The sequence below is a fragment of the Cibotium barometz genome, chromosome 6 (assembly GCF_041138505.1).
Source record: "Cibotium barometz isolate CiBa-2024 chromosome 6, ASM4113850v1, whole genome shotgun sequence".
Taxonomy (NCBI): Eukaryota; Viridiplantae; Streptophyta; class Polypodiopsida; order Cyatheales; family Cibotiaceae; genus Cibotium; species Cibotium barometz.
In genome coordinates this window covers 20982252-21006621 of record NC_141051.1, presented here as the reverse complement: position 1 = coordinate 21006621, position 24370 = coordinate 20982252, and the positions used below count along the sequence as shown (strand labels likewise).

The 24370-nt window shown below is 44.8% G+C and overlaps 1 protein-coding gene across 6 annotated transcripts in view; it reads left to right on the top strand.

Moving 5' to 3' along the window:
• Positions 1-24370, top strand: part of LOC147637513 (uncharacterized) — a 183833-nt gene that overhangs the window by 136908 nt on the left and 22555 nt on the right. For all 6 annotated transcript variants that reach the window (XR_015266050.1, XM_086799298.1, XM_086799297.1 and 3 more), the window contains 4 exons: positions 14999-15338; positions 15633-15854; positions 16055-16344; positions 23284-23439. Coding sequence is in view for 5 of the 6 variants with exons in the window: in XM_086799298.1 (XP_086655424.1) it covers positions 14999-15338; positions 15633-15854; positions 16055-16344; positions 23284-23439 (1008 nt within the window). In the remaining variant the exon portion in view is untranslated. The remainder of the gene's footprint in view (positions 1-14998; positions 15339-15632; positions 15855-16054; positions 16345-23283; positions 23440-24370) is intronic.

Below are 24370 nucleotides of genomic sequence, written 5' to 3'. Positions count from 1 at the left end.
AGAGCCCGACTGCAGCGGGAGGTTGCTTTGGGAGTCACTACTCACCGTCAGTCACGTATTGCCTTCCGGCGCCTTGTGCGAAGGAAGAAGAGGGCCTTCCTTGCTCAGCTAGAGCAGGAATTATACCAGCTGTTCTTGAGGCAGGATTCGAGGGAGGCTTGGCATTTGTTTCATGAGTCCTCCCCTGCTTTGGTCATCACTTCTACAGAGGTCTGGGGTAGTTATGCAGCATCTCTATATACAGTTCCTGGACAGACACCTTTTCCTGACCCGCCAGCACCGTGCCCACAGACATGTACTTTCTTTACCGCAGAGATGGTAAGGAAGGCCATTGATAGGATGAAGACTGGGAGAGCATATGATCATGATGGATTGGTCGCTAAGCACTTTATTCATGCGAGAGACATGCTGGCAGAGCTTCTAGCAGTGATGTTCAATCATGCTATGTGTGAAGGCTTACCCGAGACTTGGAGTATGTCCACCATCGTGCCTATCTTCAAGTCAGGGGACCCTATGGAGCCAGGGAATTATCGCACTATTATGATTGGTCACACACTAGCACGATTGTATGCATCCATTCTTGAGCAGCAGTTGAGTAGATGGGCAGAGAGAGAGGGCATTCGAGCAGAGGGACAGGCAGGGTTCAGGAGAGGTTTCTCTACTCTTGACCACATCTTGACTCTGCGGGCCATTATTGAGGAGGGCAGGTCCCATGGGCGACGGATTTATTGTAGCTTTGTGGACTTCCGCAAAGCATTTGATACAGTGCCCAGAGCCAGATTGATGAGGCGATTACAAGAGATGGGGGTACCCACAGAGCTCATATGGGGGATTATGGCTTTATATAGATCAGTTGCAGGACAGGTACGCACCCCAGAGGGGGTCTCTACTTTGGTTCACTCCACTATAGGAGTGAAGCAAGGTTGCCCGTTATCTCCTTCATTGTTTGGTATGTATGTGGATGAGGCTTCTGACTACATTGAGAGATCGGGGGACAGAGGAGCCTAGCTAGCAGGTACTTGGATCCCACTATTGTTATATGCTGATGATATTGTGTTGATCTCTGACTCCCCTGAGGGTATGCAGCGTCATCTGGATGCTTTACATGAGTTTGCACATGATAGTGGATTGTCTGTCAACCTTGGCAAAACCAAGGTTATGGTCTCATAGGTCATTATGGCCTTTTGAAGACGTTAATATAACATTTCATTTCATTTCTCTCTCTCTCTCTCTCTCTCTCTCTCTCTCTCTCTCTCTCTCTCTCTCTCACCTCCATAGCGTACCCCCCCCCCCCCTCGCTATATTCCAGTTCCAGTTTCATTTTCTAGGTACCAGTAGTATCATCTTTATTTTTCATTTTTCTGGGTTTTTTTATCCAGACATTGTATCAGATCCACCATGATGTAACTTTTGGTCTCATAGGTCATTATGGCCTTTTGAAGACGTTAATATAACATTTCATTTGATTTTCATCTCTCTCTCTCTCTCTCTCTCTCTCTCTCTCTCTCTCTCTCTCTCTCTCTCTCGCTACCATTGCCTTTTCAGAGAGCGATTTGGACCACTGGCTAGAGTCATGGACTATTGTGATCATCCATGCTTGGGTTTTTATCTCCTGGAGATCCGCAGACTCAAGAGAGTCCATCATCAGGAGCAAACGCTCGACTAGCAGGGAGTCCACACAGAGACAGATTACTGACTTCTTTAGAGGGACTACCCGGGAGGGGACACAGCCGACAGCCCAACAGCGAGCACCTTGTGGGACTCTAGTTGAGAGAGCTATCCAGTTGGGCAGATCTAAACGCCCGAGGGTTCACGGATCCTCACGTCGGAGACGGTGCCTACACACTGGAGGATTCAGAGCATCATTGCGAGGCATCGCGCTCGCCTGACCAGGCATCTCACTATGGCAGATATCCAGGCCATCTGACAGAGACCCATGCTAGAGCTCCTAGGATGATTACGACTCCGGCCATATACTGTTGTACTCACTGTCACTTTTGTACTCCCCCATATTCATGTATTCATGTATCCATGTACTCATGTACCCCATTTTGACTAGTAGCATTAACTTCCCACTCTCCCTAGTTGCTGCTTCCGAATGCCCCCCCTATTGATGTATTGTGGGGCTAGATACTTAGTTCTTTCTTTTCTTTTCCAAACAGTGTATCAGATGTCACATGGTTGTAACTTTTGTCTCATAGGTCACTTTGGCCTTTTGAAGACGTTAATATAACATTTCATTTCATTTCTCTCTCTCTCTCTCTCTCTCTCTCTCTCTGTGTGTGTGTGTGTGTGTGTGTGTGTGTGTGTGTGTCGTGGTTTATAAATTGCTGGCTAAAATGCTTGTCAATAGACTTAAAGGGTTTTTGCATGATGGTTTGCATCCATCTCAGTATGGCTTCATTCCACGAAGGCAAATTACTGATAATCTAGCAAATGTCATCATTGGCATGGAGTATGCGAAATACACTCGACAAGATGTATTGGTCATGCAGGTTGACATTGAAAAGGCATTTGACACTGTTCTTTGGGATTACATTGCAGATACCATGCTTCGGCTGGGATTTGGGCCTAAGCTATCCTCTGTGGTTTATTTCTTGTATGCTGACAGTACCTCTGCCGGTTTGTTGGATGGTTTTCTCACAGATCCTTGGCATTTGGGACGTTCAGTAAGGCAAGGTTGTCCTCTCAGTGCTTTGCTTTATGCGATTGCTACTCATCCCCTGCTTATGTATTTGGAGTCTTTGACTTCGTCTGGAAGATTGCAGGGCCTGAAATTACCCTCTGGGAAACATTTTATTGGGCAAGCTTATGCAGATGATTCTCTCTTTATGCCTCGCAATCACCAAGATGATGTGGAACAAATTATGCACACTCTTCATTTGTTTGGATTGGCAGCAGGCCTCAAAGTGAATTTTTGTAAATCCAAACTATTGGCTCTGACTGAGTATGATTGGCATAAGCTGCTTTGGCCAGGCGAACTTGTTCCTCCGAACATTATAGTTCGTCATTTGGGTTATCCGCTCGGTTGGACTGTATCGGCTACACGGAAATTGGATTGGGTAGCCAAGCGCTTGCACTCCAAGTTACATTATTGGAAGTTGTCCACTTGGCCGCTTCATGTGCGTCTTAGAATTGTGCAATGCATTCTTGTAGCTTATGTGCAGTTTTATCTACCTTTGCTATATTGGTCTCAATCCCGCTTGAAGTCCCTTATGTCAAGTATATTGGCGCATTTCTGGCGCACTTCATCTCGTGGAAAGGGCCTCAGATTGTTATCCATGGACAAGTTATGCTCTCCTAAGCGCCTTGGAGGGCTGAATATTTTGGATTTGAGACGTCATGTTTTGGCTAGGAAAGCTATGCTTTTGCCGGTTTTGTTGGACCAGCAACAACCCTGGACTCTCATGGTGTCCCATTTGTGTCGGCATATTGTCACGCCATTCTATGGTCATTGGCAACCCACATACTGGGATCTTATATGTGGAAAACTTGAAGGACACATTCCGGGATGTCCTTTCACTTCTTCTCTCATTATTGATTGGAAGGAAGTTACTTCACATATGATATGGCATGGTTCCCGATCTTTGATGGGCAATTCCCTGCGGCTAGAGAGTTTGCATTGGAGTCGTGTATTTTCTTCCACTTTGGTTGACCATTCACCTCGTCAGGCATATTTTCTATCTCAAAAAGGAATATGTCAGATACATCAGGTGGTGGATGACACTGGTCAGGTTCTTTCCTTCTCTGTTGCGGCGGATCGTTTTCAATTGGGATCCCATTATTCTCATCTTTGGATGATTGCTGATATTTCTCCTTTACCTCGCTTGAATGTGGATTCCCGTCTATCTGATTGGAATCTTGGAACCACTGCTATGAAATGTATTTCAGCTGGGACAGTTTATGCCCTCTTGCAATCGGATGCATGGATAGTCAGACATGGTAATCAGCTATGGTCTCTCTCCAAATCTTCAATGTGGTGGAAACGTACATTGTTTCGCATTTGGAAAAGTCATCTGCCTCTCAAAGAACGCCTGTTCTTGTGGCACTGTTTGGTTGGTGCTCTTCCTGTTGGTAGCTTGTTACATGCACGTCATATTGCGACTTCACGTTGTGTCCGATGTAAAGCTACTGAGGAGACTGTCCCACATTTACTGTGGGGTTGCGTATGCTCCAGATCGTTCATTCGTCGGGTCTCGACTGCTCTTCGCCTTCGTTTCCCTTCGGGCATTTTTCACAGACAGTTTTGGCTTTTTGGGGTGTTACAAGTATCACAGTCTCAATTTGCTGTATTTTTCAGCTGGGTCCGATTCTGGATCTTTTGGACCATATGGCATGTTCGGAACAACCTCATGTTCCAAGCCAATGACATTGATCCCTTCCATTACTTCAAGTTCTCGCTTGGTCACGCGCTTCATTTTGCTTATGATGCTGGGGACATCACTCTTGATGCTTATAGGATTTACTTTGATTGCTTCTAGGTAGTGAAGCCTATGGTTACTCTTCTTTTTCTGGGTTTTCCTCGCTTAGAGGTTTCCCACTTGTAAATAAATCAAGGATTTACAAAAAAAAAAAAAGTGTGTGTGTCTCTCTCGCCCCCCCATGATGTAGCTTGCCTCTGTCCGCCCCTCTGCTTTGCTCTGTGCGCGTCCAGCTGCACACCTCTCCACTCTGGCCTGTGCGCAGGCAGTCCCCCCTATTCTGTTCTGTGCGCGCCTCCAGTACCAAAGAGGCTGAATCCTCATCATCAAAGTTGACTCTCTATCTCTCTGTCTCTCTCAGTATGGTACAGGATGGAGCTAGCTAGGTTGCATATCATGATTGTATACTCCATGCATATAGCTTTGCATTCTCCTAGTAGTAGAGCTTCATCCCCTGCACACCCAGATTCAGCTTTTTTGTTCAGTACTTTTTCATTTTGTTGGGATGACAAAGGATACCCCATACAGGTACTCCGATTTGTCTCATAGGCCAAGTTCGGTCTTTTGGAAGACGTTAATAAAATCTTTCTTTCTTTCTTTCTTTCTCTCTCTCTCTCTCTCTCTCGTCGCCCCTGTTTGCTGTTAATCTCTCTACTGTCGCCGCCCGCAACTGTTCGCCCTCGCCTCTGCCCTCGCTGCCCCAATTTCACTGTTCACTACTGGTCGCCGCCCGCTTTTCGCTGCACTATTCACCACTTGCTTCACTTCGTTGTTCCCTGTTGGCTTCGCGCCTCTGCCCTCGCCGCCCCTGTTTCGTTGTTCCCTACTGGTCGCCGCCCGCTTTTCGCTGCACTGTTCGCCGCTTGCTTCACTTCGCTGTTCCCTGTTCGCTTCATGCCTCTGTGCGTAGCCACCCTCTCTGTTCGCCACTGGCGCCCACTATAGCTGGCGCTATGCTGGCCCGCCTGCATGTCCGGTAAGCCCTGCACCCCCCTTTCCCCTCCCACCCTTGCTCAGGCCCCCAAGGCAGCAACATAACTCTCTTTCTCTCTCCTCAATCTTGAGGAATGGCCCTGAGTCTCCAAGAGAAACTCGAAGCCCTCGAGACGGCAATGAAGGCACTAATCAAGGAGAATAAGAAGACATCCGATTCCAACCTCAATGAGGTGGAGAACAAACTACACCGGCACATCATGGCCCTCGAAGCACGAGTCACGGACCTTGAACAAGAGAACACAGCACTCAAGGAGGAGGTGAGTGCATTGAAAGTGGAACTGGTAGCCATCAAGAACACCGAGAAAGAAGGGGGAATCAATGAGAACACTCTCACGGCCATCAAAGAAGAGATCTCCAAGGATATCACAAAGGACATGGAGGGAGAACTCGAAGCCAAGCAGTCAGGATGGGTTGAGGTGGAGAAGAAGAACATCCGCAAAGAAGTAAGGGAGGAGACTCAAAGGGAAGAACATCAAATCATTCACACCACTGTTTAGGAGGAGAAGATGAGGCATGCCCGCCGCCTCAACATTCGAGTCACAGGTATAGTCGAGACACCCAACTCCACTCCCGAGAAAGATGGACAGCTTCTATGCATGAAGCTAGGCTACAGGGAAGAGGACCCTCTCCCCTTCACCAAAGCATGGAGAGCCGGGAAAGACTCAACAGACAAGCGAGCCCTCATCCTATAGTTTGCAGGAGAGACGGAGAGGGTCACCTTCATGAGGAACAGGGTCATACTACGAGGCTTAGAGGGAGCTCGTATTTTCTTGGATGATGATCTCACGAGGATGCAGCTAGAGCATAGGAGAGCTTGCATGCCACAAGTCTTACACGCGAGGAGAGAAGGCAAGAAGGCCTTCTATCGAGATGGTTGGGTCATCATTGATGGCCGGCCCATGGATTAGCGGTTTGGGGCCTATGGGACACAGACCAGGCCACTGACAGAGATACACATGGCAGTATGGAACTGTAATGGTTCACTATGGGTGCAGCCTGGACGACTGGAGCATGTTATGGTGGGGAGAGACATCATACTTCTGACAGAGACACAACAGAGCCCAGAGAGAGGGCTACCAATAGAGGGATTCCAGTGGGAGTCAGCATACAGGAGGACCACACGCCAAGGTACCTGGAGAGGGTCGGGGGGTAGCAGTTCTATTCAGACGGGAGCTACAGGGGAGACTGAGAGTGGTAGCACAGGATCCAGAGGCCAGATACATGTGGATTAGCTTACAGCTCTGATAGGACAGGGTTATATACATAGCCCTATGATGCAGTAGATTCTTTGGCTCCTTTTCTTGCACACTTGTTTAACAGGGCACTAGCAGAGGGTTTGCCTACGGAGTGGACGATGCACACCATTGTGCCGATCCAGAGGGGTCTTCCTGTGAACCTTGGGAAAACCAAGGTTATGGTCTTTCATACATCGAGACAGGGCAGGAGTCAGCTGACATTCACTCTCGCAGGATGCCAAGTGGAGGTGGTGACATCATACGTGTACCTAGGGGTTACCTTCTCTGCAGCAGCCATGCGCTTCACCATGGGTTCAACAGCCAGAGCCAAATTGACACGGGGATATGCAGCATTGGCTATGCTAGAGAGACAGTGCCACCACGCGCATTTTCAGGAGCCCCGGACGAAGGAGTGGCTATTTGACACATTAGTCACACCGGCACTGATGTATGGAGCAGTGGTATGGGCGCCAAGACTTGCTACCCATTGGTGGACAGAGAGAGAGAGACCACAAGCCCTCATGATGGCACGCATGATACGCAGCAAACTGTCAATACCTCATGACATTATCCGAGCAGAGTTTGCTGCGCCTCCTATGATGGTAGAGGCGTGCAAGGAAGGCAGTCAGCCATTCATCCTAGTCCCACCTTCTCCAGCTTTGCCTTGACTTCTACATTTGCTAGAATCTGCAAACATTCTGGGCTGTGGTATTGCATGGCTATCTTCCCATGTATAGTTTGTACATCCTTCGTAATTATGGAGCCATGGAGCATCTGCACATACTGTCGCAAATAGCTAAGCTTTGGACCACGTGATGGTTTCTTTTTTTTTTGTCCATTGCTTGCTAGACAGATTCAGAGAGATGCCACAGAGGACAGATTGTCATACAGAACTTTTGAGGCATCTAGACAGCTGGCTGAGGCAGGAGACAGAGGATCATGGTATGCACAGGTCACACATTGGTTCTCACAGCATGGCCTAGACATGGATCATCTACCACCATTCCATTATGACAAGGATGCACCACATATCCGTCTCTCTCATAGTGAGAGGAACAGAGTATTAGACAGGACCTATGGCAGCTCTATACACGAGAGACATGGATATCACCTACACAGCCTCTCCCACCTAAGATGCTATACTACAGATATCACTTCATGAGTATCACTGATGATGGATTTATAGAGAGGCCTAGATACATGGAGGGATTTTTACCACACGGCTCCCGAGTAGCTATTGGTCAACTTAAAGTCTCATCACATCAATTGGAGATCGAGACTGGCAGAGCAGCACGGATCCCCCGAGAGGAGAGGGTATGCAGATTGTGCAGAGAGGAGGTGGAGAGTGAGGAGCATTATGTATGCAGATGCAGAGCATATACAGCCATCAGAGAGAGATATCCCATTTTATTCAGAGAGCCACATTCCCTACGCCAGATCTTTGAGGTAGCAGACCAACGCATACTGGGGAGATTCATTCTAGACATACAGCGTCACAGAGAGACATCATTACAGGCTTAGACAGCTCCAGAGGGGGGACGATAGACACAGATTACTACATTTTTTTTAGAGATCCACCCCACTCCCAGCCCCTACACAGCAGGGAGCTTCATCTGTTGGACCCGAAGGTACCTTCTCTTCAGCGTTTTTCCTCATAGGAGGTGTGGCCTGAATTTTCAGGTTTGTAGCCCTTGTTTGGCTGCGTTTTCTTCTCCAGCTGACAGAGATCACTTGCAGAGGGGGTTTATTGTTTGGATTGTGGCTTTGGAGGCAGTTTGGTACTTGAGGAGGATTCTGAATTTCAGATTTGAGTCAGCATTTTGCTGATTTTGGAGCATCTATACTTGTGTTTTGTTCCTGGCCTACACAGTTTCCCGGTTTCTTCATGTTCCTTGCCTTCTGTTGGCGGTGGAGTGCTGTTTTTTGCTGGATAGTAGTGTTTTGGCTTCGTTTTGCTTCCCATAGGAGTTTTCTAGACTTAGAGGGGGCCTATCTCTAGCTACTTCACTTGAGGATCAGTTTCGGAAGCTGTGTTGTATCTGTGGAGACATTCTTCTTTGACAGGAGTTTACAGTTATTTGGAGGAGAGCAGTGATCTTTTCAGAGATCCTGAGTAGAGTTTATTTTGTCCGAGCTCGTGTTCTTTGTAGTATTTGCAGAACAAGGAGGGTGTTTTGCCCTTTTGCGGTGTGATCCTTTCACATGGATCTTTAATCTGTTGCTAATTCTTGGGATTTGGTTCTACTTCTGGAACAGTCTTCTGCTATCTGTGATGCTTTTGAGAACTTTGTTGCCACTGCAGTTTATATTCCTGCTTCCCTTCCTCATTGTGAGGAGTCTACCTCTGCCTCTCTTTGTGATGCTTCTGAGGATGCCCCTCCCCCTACCAGTTCTGATGGCTTGTTGTTTTGGAGGATGGTTTTTTGGACCCCGTGGGATGCTTTGGATCTGTGGTTGCTAACCGTGCCTATGGCACAGTGGTACTTCCAGAGTTTTTTGGATTTGGATCAGAATCAAGTTGGGCTTGTACCAGTCCGACGATATCATTTTTCAGAGGGGGATTCGGAGTCCTTTCATCTTGCGATGCCCACCTCAGTGGCGTGTACTTATGTACAGCATTGGGCAACTCATGTTATGGAGTTTGAGCAGATGGACCCCATATTTTCTACAGAGTCTTTACATCTTGCAATGCCGACCTTTTCAGAGGATGCTTTTATACAGCATTTGGCTACTCTTGGTACAGAGTTGGAGCAGATTGACTCTATTTCTTTTGAGGGTTCCAGTGAGGAGCAATTTGCTTCTCCCAGGATTGATTATATACAGGATCTGATCTTGGTTGGTTATGAGGGTTTTCATACCTTCTCCAGGCTGGATACACGACATTCGACTTCGGGGAGTGTTCTTACACTTGGGTTTGGAACCATTATTTGGACCAGCATGTCGCAGCCTATATGGTGGTTTTCTTCCAGAGGAACGGTGTACCTGGCAGCTTGTTCTGTTGCTTTTGTAGCTAAGTTGCTGAGGAGATTGCTTGTGGAGCTTTCTTGGTACTTGTTTCTGCAGTCTTTCATCTTTGATCGAGGACGGCGTCTCTGGCTTCTGGGAGTTTGCTCAGCATCCGGTGCTGAGAGGGGGTGTTAGACATCATCCCCTACTTGCTGGCTTCCTATTTGGTGTCCTATTTTAGCCTCTAGGACTGACCATGTTAGTCAAAGGGGCTGGTCACCCCTCACTCATATTTTACCCATATTTATTCCCCATTTTATGGTCTTGGGATTTTCCCCAGTCGTGGAGGTATTTATCCCTAGTCGGCTGCCTTCATGTAGAGGTATATATAGCCGGCATGCCTCCCTCATATTTTACTGCTTGCATTGCTTGCCTAGCTTGTCTAGCTGCACTCCGTCACTTACGAGGTTCTCCCCTCTTGCTCGGGACATGTATTCCTTTTGATGATGATATTGAGAGCAGGTTCTCACCTGTGTTTCCAGACTATATCTTTCATACACAGGATGCGGGAGCTCCCACTAAATCGGGTATCTCGGGCTACTTTTGAGGCATCCAGATAGCTTGCTGAGGAGGGACATACCTGGTCATGGTACTCCCAGGTGGTACAGTGGATATCATCACACAGGATTGATATTGACAGATTACCACCCTATGACCTAGCTGCACCACACAAACGCCTCTCTCAGACAGAGAGGAACAGAGTCATGAGACATGACATTTGGCAGGGCCACATACAGGAGACTTGGCTATCTCCCAGTCAGCCACTCCCGACGAAGATGCTCTACTACAGAGACCACTTCTTGAGCACCTCCACAGACGGCTTCATCTAGCGACCACGATACTTGGAGGTCCACTTATCACATGGAGCCAGAGTAGCCATTGGGTGACTAAGGGTCTCATCACACCAACTAGAGATCGAGACTGGGAGAGCAGCACACATCCCTCGAGCAGAGCGCATTTGCAGATTATGCCAGACGGGTGTAGAGACAGAGGAGCATTTTGTTTGCCAATGTGGTGCTTTGCAGGAGATCAGGGCATGCTATCCTGAGGTTTTTAGAGGGACCACATCACTTAGACAGATCTGGGAGAGATCGGACCAGAGACAGCTAGGCAGACTACTACTAGCACTACAAAGACATAGGGAGATCTTACATCAGACACCCGCACATCATAGCGGAGGAAGACAGTCCCAGTTGACTGACTTCTTCCAGAGATTGGCACCAGTAGCCCAGCCACACATTGGCAGTGACATCTCAGCGAGCGGAGGAGATTCGAGCTAGGTGACGACCCAGACTAGCCGGCTACCAAACACCACGGCTACACCACAGAGAGATCGCGGCCATCCGGTCTCGACACCAGCAGGAGGTCAAGGAGCAGCTGGCACATTTTCGCTCTGATCCAGGATGCATGTTCCAGACATTTACGGCATCCTCAGATCGGATGTATGACATATTGTACCCAGACTATGGGACTGGATGGAGTTAGGAGCAGATAACATATCATACTTGTATCACCCCTTCAGCATATAGAGATGCATTAGTAGCCCTAGTACTCCATCCACACCCTCTCATTTGTACACCACCATTTAGTCCCCTATGGTCGTGTTGTCATACTTGTACATTTTATTCTCACTCCACATTTTCCTCTTGATGACTAGAGGAACATCATTGTACTACTTGTTTGTCTCATAGGCCAATTTTGGCCTTTTGCAGACGTTAATATATCTTTCTTTCTTTCTTTTCTTTCTCCATCTTTCTCTCTCTCTCTCCCTCCTGTGTTTCCACTTTCCCTTCTTCCGCTGCACATTCTATCACCCCCCCCCCCCCCCCCCCGCAACACTGCCCCAGGGGACAGTTGGTATGATGATGAGTGTCATGAGACACGAGCACAGCTACAGTGTGAGATTGCCATTGGGACTCACACACAGACAGGCCATGATGATCTTTCGGCGGCTTGTGCGGAGGAAGAAACGAGCCTACCTGGCTAAGCTAGAGGAGGAGATCTACCAACTCTTCCTGGGGAAGGACAGCAAGAGGGCATGGAAGATGTTTCAAGAGAGACAGCTTGGTACTCCGATTACTGCACCTGAGGCATGGCATACTTACGCTAGAGAGCTTTATGATGCACCAGGACAGCCCCTCACCCCCCCTCCACTGGGAGCTAGGCTGGCTAGCAGCACCTTTTTTACTATGCGAATGGTGCTAGATGCGATAGACAGGTTACAGAATGGAAAGGCACCGCATCATGATGCGCTAGTTGGAGAGCACTTCTCATATGCGCGCGACACTTTGGCTCCGCTCATCGTACATGTGTTTAATCATGCCATTTTTGAGGGTTTCCCGGCAGGCTGGACAGAGCATATCATTGTACCACTCTTTAAGAGTGGGGACCCCATGGTACTAGGCAATTACAGGACGATCATGATTGGTCATTACTTGGCCAAACTATATGGCTCTATATTGGAGCCGGAGCTGAGCCGCTGGGCAGAGAGGTATGGTCATCAAGCACATGGACAGACCGGCTTCAGGAGAGGATTTACTACCTTGGATCACATACTGATACTTCAGGCACTTATTGAAGAGGGAAGGGCACAGTAGAGAAGGATATACTGCTGCTTTGTGGACTTCCACAAAGCCTTCGATACCGTACCACGTGCCATGCTTATGCACAGATTGCATGACATTGAGGTACCTGAGGATATGCAGTGGGGGATATATGCTTTGTATGAGTCTGTGACATGATAGGCAGAGTCCGAGCTCCAGGCGCACTATCCGATATGGTGACCAGCACAATAGGGGTGATGTAGGGATACCTGCTATCGCCCACCCTCTTTGGACTGTACATTGATGTGGTCTCCGATTATGTAGACAAATTGGGAGGCCCAGGGGCATGCCTGGCAGGGTTGTTGATACCCATCTTGTTATATGCTGATGATATTATTCTAATCTCAGACTCTCCGGAGGGATTACAGAGACACCTGGATGCATTATAGGCTTTCTGTGCGGATAGAGATCTGACTGTGAACCTTGGGAAAACCAAGGTTATGGTGTTTTAACACCACACAGGCATTGGTGACGAGATCAAAGCCTCAGTTCACTTTCCGAGGGGAGCCGGTTGAGTACGTTGGGTCATATGTCTATTTGGGAGTTACTTTCACAGGACTGCATTTCTCCCTAATAATGCCCTCGAGCTAGTCTAGCTGCTGCTAGGCAGTTACCTTTTTACAGCGGCTATGGGAACTCCCTCAGCAGAGGTACTCCCAATTGGCATTGACCTCATCCATACAGTTGGCAGAGGATGGAGATACTCATTGCTGGTACACTCAGATGAGATCATGGTTTGACGTACATGGTTTGCGGATAGAGGAACTACCACCCTTTCAGTACAGTTTGGATTGTCCATTTTTGGATCTCACCGCTAAGAGCAAAACCGCGTGATCAGGATGGATATCATCAGAGTGGACACACAGAGGACATGGAGTAGTCCCCTTGAGCCCTTAGGCACGAAAATGGCTCATTACAAGAGCCATTTTCTACACCTCTCACCAAATGATTTTATCACCCGCCCGGCATACATGGATGTACACCTATCACATGGGATACGTTGTGCCATTGGACAGATCCGGACCTCCATCAGGGCACCGACCACGCTCTCAAGGAGTCACCACTGATAGAGTAGTCATCTTATGTCGTGCTCGTCGGCCACGCCCACCAGGATCCCGACCACGGCATCCTCACCATCGCCAGATCAGAGCCATTATTACTCGGCATCGGAGGCACCTACCTCGCTTCTACGACCTCTCCATTCTAGACAGCCCCATGGCGGAGATATTTGATCTAAGGAGAGGGCAACACTTCAACTGATCAGCATACATGGATCTACCTGATATACATTTTCCAGTATTTTCAAGTATTTTCTACTCAGTATCATCTCGGAGTCTTACAATTCTCTTCTTATAACTGTAAGACAATCAGTTTATTGTACTTTTGAGTCTCATTTAGTTGTTCTCTTTGATGAGACACCAACTTCAAACGTACTCTCAGTTTTGGTCTCTTAGGCCATTATGGCCTCTTAGAGACGTTAATATATCATTTCATTTCTCTCTCCACGCAACCACTCTCCCTCTCTCTCTCTCCACGCTGTGCCCTATTCTCTCTTCACGTTGCCTCATCGCTCTCTCTCCACGCTGCTCCCCTCTCATTGCCTATGTTTTTCAGGTCTCGCTTGTGTATTTCATGCCTTCGAACCTACCCAACATGTTGCCTTGGACCATCGTTTAAGCCACCTGTATTTCTGCAGAAATCTGAAAGGGCATTATCTGTTGTTTTCAGTTTTGTTGGTAATCAACTGACTTGTAAGGCAAGTGTTGGCCAGAAGTCATGCCAATTAAGCAATCATGTAGGCGTGCCGTGGGCCCCCCAAGGTAACAAGCTATAGCTTTACCATGATCTATTTGGAAACTTTTGTGACACCCTCCGTGTTTTTTGGGACGAGAGAGCCCTACATCCAAATATCATCTTTCTGTTGGCTATGTTATAAATTTGGTATGTGTATATAAGAAGTGCCATTTCGAAACCTTTGCATTTCATCTAAACAGACAAAACGAAACAACGAAACGGACGAAACGTTTCATGTTACTATGTTCCAACCGCACCCATGAATGTTGCACGGCCTCCATGCGTTCTTGGAGCAGTGGTCCTTGCCTCACCAGCAGGGATGGTGGTATCACTTGGCATTGCAGGCCCAGTGTGGTTCCGCCGCCCGCCCCCCCTCCCACGCCCTCCCGCGCCCCCAAAGGATGTAGCCTCCCTCAGAGACCGGCCAGCCATGGAGGGAATAGCCCCTTCTTTTTTGAGCATGTTACCTTCATGTGGGGTTGTAGTTCCGCATGGGTGGATGTTTGTTTTTAACTAATAGAGGGATCTTTTTCGGGGGGAAAAAGAGAGATCATTGTTTAGAAGATTTGGAAGGCTAGATGTATAGACACTCACGCATATCATGTACTTACTCTTTCCTCCATTTGTTTGATACCTGCCCATACCCTCTTCTCTAGTTGGAAGAGGATCCAAGGTACTCCCTTCTTTTCAACATAGAATAATTTTCTTGATTGTTAAAAAGTTAAACGGTATAACACAGATTTTTTTATTTTAAAAGCAGATTCTTTGTCATTGAGATTTTTTTTCTAGTGTTTTCTCTACTTTTTGTTAGTTTGTTGGAAAACTCTTAATTTGCAAACTTGGACATATTGTTTTGTCAATGTAATTAGATAGTGATTGATATCAAGTACGGAAATGCTTAATGGCTCATATTTCTGGCTCATCGTCATATTTGCATATGCAGGAGAGGAGATAATCAAACATGGTGAAATACTAGGAAGAAGCTCGAAAATCTATGTAATTCAAAGTGGGTATATATCGATTCATCATTGTTCGGATGACACTATATCTACAGACACTTTATCGAGTAAGACTACAAGTGGGTTAGGCAGCAGATTGGGGTCCTTTCTAATGGGCAGATCTTCTTTGAGCAGTGCACCACAAAGCCCAAGAGGAAGTGTTCATGGAAACATAGGCTCCTTGCAAGAATCAGGTAGCAGGAGTTCAACTTCTTCAAAATTAGGGAAGGTGTTTGAGAGGATACAGTCTGTTAGCGTTGAGAAAGGCTGGCGCCAAAGTTTGAGGTACATAGTCTATGAAACTTGAGCCGTTGGTAATAAATTTCTATCTTTAGCGCCACTAAACACTACTGAATGGTGGTGCTAATGCTTAGTGATTAATGGTGATCCAAGAATGAGAAAACGTGGCAAGCATCACCTTCCCAAACTCATTCATGCTCCCTTACAAATCTCTATTTGACTGCTAAACAGAGTATATGATTGACAGTTACCAATCACTTGTCAAAGTGTTTTATAATAGTCTAATCTTACTCATTGTATTTGTATGTTTATAACTTAAGAATGTTCTCTTGTAACCAGACATGGTAGCGGTTCTTGTGTGACAACATATGGTATTTTAGGAAGTGAGGTCCTACCAGGTTGTGAGAGAGATGACATTTCCTCTCTACCTTACGAGGTGACAGCTATTGTTGAAACATTGGAAGGATCTATATGTCTATCCATCTCTTTAGCCAAAATTTGTGAGATTGTTGGACCAATTCGTGAAGATTTAACGAAGGTTTCAAATGCAAAGGTGCTCAGGTGTCTCTTCACATCCTTTCTTAAATCCTCTCTCTATCTGGTACTATCTTTAGTTCAAACTGGCTAAGTAGATTCAAAAGGTAGGTTAAACTTCCTTAATCACAAGTAAACTGTAGACTGGTGTAAGAGTTTGACCACATATAGGCCAAGTATCCATCTATTAACACAAGGTTTGTGTGTTTTATTCTATGTTTGGGAAGAAAAGTACCTTGTTTGGAATACCTTACCACTAAAGAGATTGAAATCCTCTCCCATTCTCTTGGCATTATGAAATTACAAGCTGGTAGCATTATCTTTAAAACCGGAGATGCTGCAGACCGCTTGTATGTCGTCTGCAAAGGAGCTGTCGTTGAGTATTCTGATCAAAGGAAAACTAAAGAGGATCAAGTTATACACTCCAAAGGATCTTTTTTCGGAGAGCGAGCACTTCTCTGTACAGAGCCACGCTTCACAACAACTGTAGCTGGACACGGGAAAACTATGGGGCTAGGTGTGAAAACCGCCACTGAGGAAATTTACAACCTTATATTTTAATTGCTCCCATTTAACAATATAAACAAATTTCAAATGTAAAATGTAGACATTCGTAATTAAGTATGCTGGATGTGCATATGCATATGCATATATTTATATATATATGTATATGTATATATATATATATATATATATATATATATATATATATATATATATATATATATATATATATATATATATATATATATGTATGTATATATATATATATGTATGTATGTATGTATGTATGTATGTATACATACATATATATATATGTGTGTATGTATGTATGTATGTATATATGTGAATATATGCATATGCATATATATATATATACATATATATATATATACATATATATATATATACGTGTGTATGTATGTATGTATGTATATGTGTGTGTGTGTGTGTGTGTGTACTATGGATTACAAAAAAAAAAAGTGTGTGTACTATGGAAAGAAGCAAGTGTGTGTGTGTGTGTGAGAGAGAGAGAGAGAGAGTGTGTCGACCTGCTCGCCGGGACCTGCTCGCCTGTGTGACCTGCTCGCCGGGACCTGCTTGCCTGTGGACTTGCTCGCCGGGACCTGCTTGCCTGCACACGTGTCTGAGAGAGAGCAGATTCTCCTTTGCTTTCCCTCTGGCTGCAGCTCTCACCTCTGTGTGTGTGTGTGTGTGTGTGTGTATCGTTGCACGTTTGTGTGCTTGCGTCCTGCCAAGCTGCGTTCATCGACTTGTTCTACTTCTTTCTCTGCGTTTGATGTGTGCGCCTGTATCTTGTGTCTAGCGTCCCCTGTAATCTGCAGCTTCTCCTGTCCTTCTCTGTACATCCCTCTGTGTGTGTGTGTGTGTGAGAGAGATCTCTGAGAGAGAGAGAGAACATCATGGCTTCTCCTACAAAATATTATGCTCATAAAAAACAAAAGCAGGCTTAGGATCAGAATGACCCTGTGCATGAGACGCCCGAGGCTGGGCTGATTTATGAGGTAATGCATGAAGGATTTCAGGATACACGCAAGAATTGGAAAGATCCTGTTCCTATGGTGGGGCTTGCAGTGGATGTGGATGAAATCATAGATCCCATTCGAGAATATGCAAAGCATGTTGTGATTATCTTTTTTCCAGGTAGGATGCCTGTTGCTGCTGATGTCGGGAATTGGTTAACACGGACATTGGGTGGTTGTTTTGTTCGCAAAGTCCACTATGTGGCAAGAGGTTTCTTTGAGGTTATTATGGTAGATGAGCACCATAAACAAACGCTTTTAGAGCACTCCCCTCTCTTCTATGGACAACAGATGGTTCATGTATTGCCATGGTCCCCCACCAGAGACTATCAGGCTTTGATTAAGCATCGCTGTCCTGTTTGGGTAGAAGTGGTGGACTTCCCCCAGTGTTTGGCCTCCTTGTTACCTAAAATTGCAGCATCTCTAGGAAAGGTTGTATGCCCTCCTAGACCAAATGGCAACTCAAATCGATTCTGTATTTTATGGGACACAGATCAGCCCACTCCCTTATGCTGTTACCATAAATAACGTTTCCATGGGGAGTGCTTTTTTCAGACTCAAATGGGGTCTTTTTGCAGGTGCATGCTTTGAGTGCAAAAAGTTTGGACATATGGCATCTCAATGCCCTCTGGTCCTCCATAAGATGCCGCCTGATGCCTTGCCCATCCCAATGCAAAATAAGGACACTCCTGGTCCTTCAGGGATTAAAAACAAAAGTATGAAGACTCCTGTTATGCCTCAAGAAAAAGGCAAAGTGCCAGTCTCTTCTGATATGAATGTAGCTGTGGCTAGTCCCTCTACTTCTTCACCAAAAGGAAAAGAAAAGATACTTCAAGAAACCTCTCAGCCACCACGCAGGACAATTATCCCCAGGCGTCCTTTACCTTCTAGAACTTGGAATGGAGCCTCCTCCAGTGGGCATACCCCGGAAGAAAATTCTGGAATTGGCATCACTTGGGCTACTGTAACTGCAGGTCGTACTCTGTTTCCAGAAGAAGTGGCTGCTAGCTTGCTAGCCACCCGTCTCATAGATATTCCTCCTTCTGATCGAGGTGCAGACCCTGTGGAGGAAATGCAAGCTTGAGCTACTTTTTGGTTCATGCTGTACATACACTATAAATATGATGTCATATATCACAGTTTTGACTCTCAATGTACAGGGTTTGTGTGACCCTAAAAAGTGGAAGATGGTTTGGGAATATTTGAAGCATATGCAGCCAGATATCGTTGCTCTTCAGGAACACAATCAACATCACTATGCTGGACAGCAAGGCCATTATGCTGGTTATGATATTTTTTATGCAAGCCACCATGCCTTTTCGGGTGTACTTTTTCTTGTGAAACATCATTTGCAGCCAGTCATGGCATTTAATGACTTCCAAGGCAGATGGATGGCTATGCAGTGCTTTATTCAAGATGAAATATTTGAATTTGCATCGATATATGCACCTCAATCCTCTCAAGCTAGAGGACAGATATGGCAACAAATGAAATTGTACCCTTGGAGACAGAAAGCGTTCATATGTGGAGATTTCAATAATGCCCCTCAACCTGGTGATAATACATCCGGTCGTACACATATGCTTGCTACTGAGAGGTCTTCGTGGGCAGATTTTGTAGCAACGCTTAATCTGATTGATATTTGGAAAGAATCTCAGCCTCTGATACCTGGGTATACCTTCCAACATAATGCTCAATCCACTTACAAAGCTCGATTGGATCGATGGTATCAGCTTGATCCGTATCATTATGATACTCTCACAACCAAATTGTGGCTAGATTATACATTTACATATTCAGATCATGTACCCTTATGGCTCAGAGTTCATCTGCATGACATGCCCGATGACAGATTGCCACTTCGAAGGTTGCTTATCATCAATAATAGTTACTTGGAGCATGATGCATTCAAAGCACTGATACTTGAGGCCTGTCAGCCACTCTTTCCTCAATCTTTCATTGACTTGGATTATGCATGGACAGCTTTTATTGCTCGCATGCAATCAGTCATCCGTGATTATGGTAAACAGTATCTGAAAGGTTGGAGACAGACTGTTGCTTATGCTAAGCAAACATGCCAATCGTTAATTGAGCTTAGTCATCTTCGCTCTCTAACTTTGGCTGAAGCCACTTCTTTATGTCAAGCTCGTCACTGTATTCAGGTAAATGATCATCGAAAGCTTGTCAAATGGGAGATACGGGCACGACAACAGGCGCTTTTGGACAAAGGCTACTCTTCCAAAAAAAATTTCAAGAGTTTACATTCCAGAAAACAAGCTGCATCTATATGTCGCACTTTAATTTCAGATGACACATGGACCTCCACCCGAGCACAATTGGCTGCGATTTGTGTTGCCCATTTCTCCTCTCAATTTGATGAGGATGATTCTCACGCCATGGAAGTGTATGATGCACGTCATAAGTTATTACAGCATGTATCCCCCATTCTTTCTGCTACTCAAGCGCAACAACTAGAAACAAAATTCTTTGAACAAGAACTGTCTGATGCAATCAGGTCTTGTGACCGATGGAAAGCTCCAGGATGGGATGGCCTTACAGTTGAATTTTTTCTTGCATATTGGGACACCCTCAAATTACCTTTGCTGCGTATGGTAAACATTGCCTGGGAGACAAGGCAAATGCCAGCTTCCTGGAAAAAAGGATTAGTGAAGCTGTTGCCTAAAAAACACTTATGTCAGTCTTTGGCAGACTGGAGACCAATTACCCTTATGCCGGTGATATACAAGATTATCAGTAAAATGGTTGTTGATCGCATTAAGGGTTACTTGAATGATGGACTTCATTCTGCACAGTATGGATTTATTCCTCGCAGGCACATTACAGATAACATTGCAAATGCTTATATCAGCATTGAATATGCCAAATACACGCAGCAGGATGTCTTATTATTGCAAGTGGATATTGCTAAGGCTTTTGATACTATTAAATGGGGGTTCATTCAAGAAACCATGCGTGCTCTGGGATTTGGAGAAAAAATGCAGAATATCATTTACTGGCTTTATGCTGATAGTCAGGCGGCTTGTATATTGTCAGGAGATCTCTCAGAATCATGGACTTTGCATCGTTCAGTTAGGCAGGGATGCCCTTTAAGTGCTCTTTTGTATGCTATAGCAACGCATCCCATGCTTCTTTATATGGATCATTTGGTTGATACTGGCAGTCTTCATGGATTGGACATTCAGAATAGACGTCAGTTGGTTGCTCAAGCTTATGCTGACGATTCTTTTTTTCTTCCTCGCAATACACTTCAGGATCTCTCTACTTTGATGCAGGCTCTTTCTTTGTTTGCGCTTGCGGCTGGCCTACAAATCAATTTTCAGAAATCTAAATTGCTGCCTTTGCATTCAAAACAGTGGCATAATTTGCTATGGCCAGGGGAAATAGTTCACTCCACTCATTTGATTCGGCATTTGGGATGTCCTTTGGGATGGAGAGTCACTCGCCGTCAACAAACAGATTGGGTCTTGGCAAAGCTCAAGAAAAAGTTGGAATACTGGAAACTTGCAACATGGCCTTTGCATGTTCGTTTACGGATTCTCCAATCCATCTTGGTTGCCTATATTCAGTTCTACCTTCCTCTCATCAGGTTTTCTCAGGGGGAGCTGAAATTATTTATGTCCACCATCTTGGAGATATTCTGGAGATCGAAGCAGGGGAAAAAGAGTGTACGTTTGCTTTCGGCAAATCGTTTGTGTACCCCTAAAATGCATGGAGGCTTGAATATCCTTAATTTACAGGTGCATATTCTTGCCCACAGAGGTAAACTGATGCTTCAATTTCTGGAAGGCACTCAGCCTTGGACAGCGATGATCCGTCATTTATTACTTCATCTGACGACTTCGGCTTTTGGCCATTGGCAACCTACTCATTGGGAATTTATTCTTGGTTACATTACTGGCAAAATTAAGGGCTGTCCTCTCATTTCTGGCTTACTTGCTGATTGGAAGCTTGTCCTTTCAAATTTAAAATGGAATGGTCGTGATTCCTTACAAGGCAACTCTCTCCGCGCTGAGAGCATCCATTGGTCCAAAGCATTTTCAGTTCCCCTGGCGGTGCAAGAACCCCGGCGTTCATATTTTCTCCACTCAAAGGGTGTTACCTCTGTGGGAGATGTCGTCCATCCTGATGGCTCCCCTCTTTCTTTTCCACAGGCTGCTGCACATTATGGCTTGGGACCTCACTATCGTCGTCTTTGGCATGATATAATTCAGATGCTTCAGCCTTTTTTGCCGATTCCACTGTTGGAAATTCGAGATCGCCTACAGGATTGGACTATCTCCTCTTTTGATTCTTCATGCCATCCCTTGAGGCTATCTGATATTACAGTTGCTGGTCTGTATAAACATTTGTTGCCATTGCCTTGGGTTTCTGAACGGGCAAATCTCTTCTGGCATATGCATCGGTCGTCTTTGTGGTGGAAAAGATGATTGCGATCTCTTTGGCATTCGAAGCTTCCTCTTCGACAAAAGCTTCCTCAGGACAGTTTCTGGCACACAGACATATATCCTCATCCACTTGCCATAGATGCTCTGCTTCCAGAGAGACAGTCATTCATATTTTCTGGAACTGTCCTTCTTCTCGTCAGTTTTTTCTTCCTATCATCCAGCTTCTGCGGGCTAGATTTCCAAATATGAAATTTGGAAAGTTTTTCTAGCTATTTGGTCTTCATTTGCCCAGACCAGAATTCACTCTTTTCTTCTCATGGGTGCGCTACTGGGCTTTATGGACACTATGGAAAGTTCGCAACCATGGAGTTTTCGGTGATGCGGCTTTTTCTGCTTTTTCTTTCTTTCGGTACTCCCTGCATCAATCTTTCTTCGATTGCATGCAGGTTGACCAAATAGATCATGATGTATCAGTTGATGTACTTTGAGACTATCTACTTTGGATAGTCATCTTGTAAATCTAATATACAAATGATTCCACAAAAAAAAAAAAGTGTGTACTATGGAAAGTTCGCAACCATGCAGTTTTCGATGATGCGGTTTTTTCTGCTTTTTCTTTTTTTCGGTACTCCCTGCATCAATCTTTCTTCGATTGCATGCAGGTTGACCAAATAGATCATGATGTATATATGTCTTATATTGACATCTTCAGTTGATGTACTTTGGGACTATCTACTTTGGATAGTCATCTTGTAAATCTAATATAATCATGATTCCACTAAAAAAAAAAGTGTGTGTGTGTGTGTACACATACATACATATATATATCATAGTTACTAGGGAACGACGTTCCCTAATCATGGATGTTCCGAAACATGGGGGAACGTTCCAAAATGTTCCCCTACTACAAGGAAGAGACGTTCTGAAATATTCCCTTTGGTAACAAGCCCAAAAACCTTTTAAAAAAGGGCAAAATGTATTTTTTTTAAAAATATTTTTCATCTATTGTTTCCACTCAACTATGCATACATAGCATAAATTTACAAAGTTTTAGCCTATCCTACTTAAAATTCATCATTTAAAATGACATTTTTCAGAATTCCATTAGTTTTGTTTGCTGACGTGGCATTCACCCGTTCCCATTCCCGTCCCTGTTCGCATTTCGGGGGTTCAAAACGTTCCCCCTTTCCCGTTTCCTAGTAACTATGATATATCTATATATATATTTGTATATATGTATGTATGTATGTATGTATGTATATTTGTATGTATGTATATTTGTATGGATGTATTTATGTATATTTGTATATATGTATGTATGTATGTATGTATTATTGTGTGTGGGAGTATGTGTTCTTTGACTGTTAATCTCATAAAGTTACATATCATAATACATCTTTTACTGATAGATTACACATTAAATAAACATGCAATCTTCTAGAACCATTTGTATATGTCATTCTTTCGATTATTACATGACCTAAACTAACTCTTTATGTGATGCAGGAGCCGAGATGCTGTATCTTGACAGAGCTGTATTTGAGGCAAATTTTGGGTCCCTTGAAGAGCTAAATGAGGAACGCAAAAGGGAGAATGAGAAGAAAGGGATAGTGAAAACTGTTTGTTTTGAGGATTTGGAAATTGTTGGTCTACTGGGTACAGGTAATTGTGTTAACATGGAAATTGTTGATCTACTGGGTACAGGTAGTTGTGTTAACCTGAAAGTTCAAATGCTTTTTGGAGAGTTATTTTTTTCAAGAATTTAAAAATCTTTTAAGAGAGCTCTACATTCTATCAAAGAAGGTATCAAGGCAGGGAAAAGTAGCACACTCAAGAACATTATCTGTGTGATGATGGCCCACATCATTGCCATTGGAAACTGATGGGGCAGTCCTTAAAGATCTGATGGGTCGTACAGGCTACAGGGGATCTAAATGAGTTGGTATGTGCATGTATTTTTGCCATTACCTGTAACGTTATGGCACCTGTATTATTCCACCTTGCCAGTAGAAAAAGAAGAAGCATAGGGTGTGTAAGAGTAAGAAGGGAGGTTGTGCCACATGACTTGATGTCACTGCAGGTCCCTAATGTCAATGCGGGCATTGTTTCTAATGAAGCCCGTGTGCATGCACACATGAGACGCTCTTGAGATAAGCCGATCGAAGGCAGTGGGGTAATTCACTACCTCCTTAGGGTTTTCAGCTGTTATCAATGACTATTGCAATGCCAACTACCTTGGCCACTAGCAATGGTGCCATTTTGGTCACCTTACCTAAACAATTAACAGTGCTGAGAGAAAATATTGACATTCCTTCTGGAAGTTGGGATAACACAGTGTGATGGGGAAGTTGATTGATAATAGCTCCACTTCTGTCTCCGTCACCAGACATTTTATGTAACTTATGAGAAACAGAGTGCACCAATACATTGGAAGTCATGTGGGATCACATGAAAGAGGATCAGTTTGAGTCCTGTCTCACTTGATTCCGATAAATATAGACCCAAAAAGTAACATAGGCTTATGGTTATTATTACCCATAAGTGAAAAAAACATCAAAAGGGATTGTTATAAAAGGAGCCTAGTTCATTATTT